The sequence below is a fragment of the Penaeus monodon genome, chromosome 15, assembly GCF_015228065.2.
Source record: "Penaeus monodon isolate SGIC_2016 chromosome 15, NSTDA_Pmon_1, whole genome shotgun sequence".
In the NCBI taxonomy this organism is placed as follows: domain Eukaryota; kingdom Metazoa; phylum Arthropoda; class Malacostraca; order Decapoda; family Penaeidae; genus Penaeus; species Penaeus monodon.
Genome location: NC_051400.1, coordinates 27,766,380 through 27,766,617, shown reverse-complemented (window position 1 = coordinate 27,766,617; position 238 = coordinate 27,766,380). Strand labels below are relative to the sequence as shown.

The window sequence follows — 238 nt, the reverse complement described above, 5'->3', positions numbered from 1 at the left end:
CCTTGGAAAATGGTGCTGGCGAGCATGTACACCCACATAGGCAAGGCCCCGAAGGCAACCACGGTAGACACGAAGGTCATGGTGACGGAGAGGTCAAGGGAACCGCCCAGCATGTACGTCCAGATGTTGGAGCCTCCCCCGCCAGGAGAGCAGCCGATGATAAAGAGCCCGAGCCACAGCGCAGGGGACTCTTTGAACAGGAAGTATCCCAGAGCGTAGGACGTCTGGGGAAAAAAAC

The 238-nt window shown here is 58.0% G+C and overlaps 1 protein-coding gene across 1 annotated transcript in view; it reads right to left on the bottom strand.

The window, feature by feature from the left end:
• The window catches only part of LOC119581886 (ileal sodium/bile acid cotransporter-like), a 26,095-nt gene that overhangs the window by 22,175 nt on the left and 3,682 nt on the right, over positions 1-238 (bottom strand). The window contains exon 5 of the mRNA XM_037930046.1: positions 4-224. Coding sequence (XP_037785974.1) covers positions 4-224 — 221 coding nt within the window. The remainder of the gene's footprint in view (positions 1-3; positions 225-238) is intronic.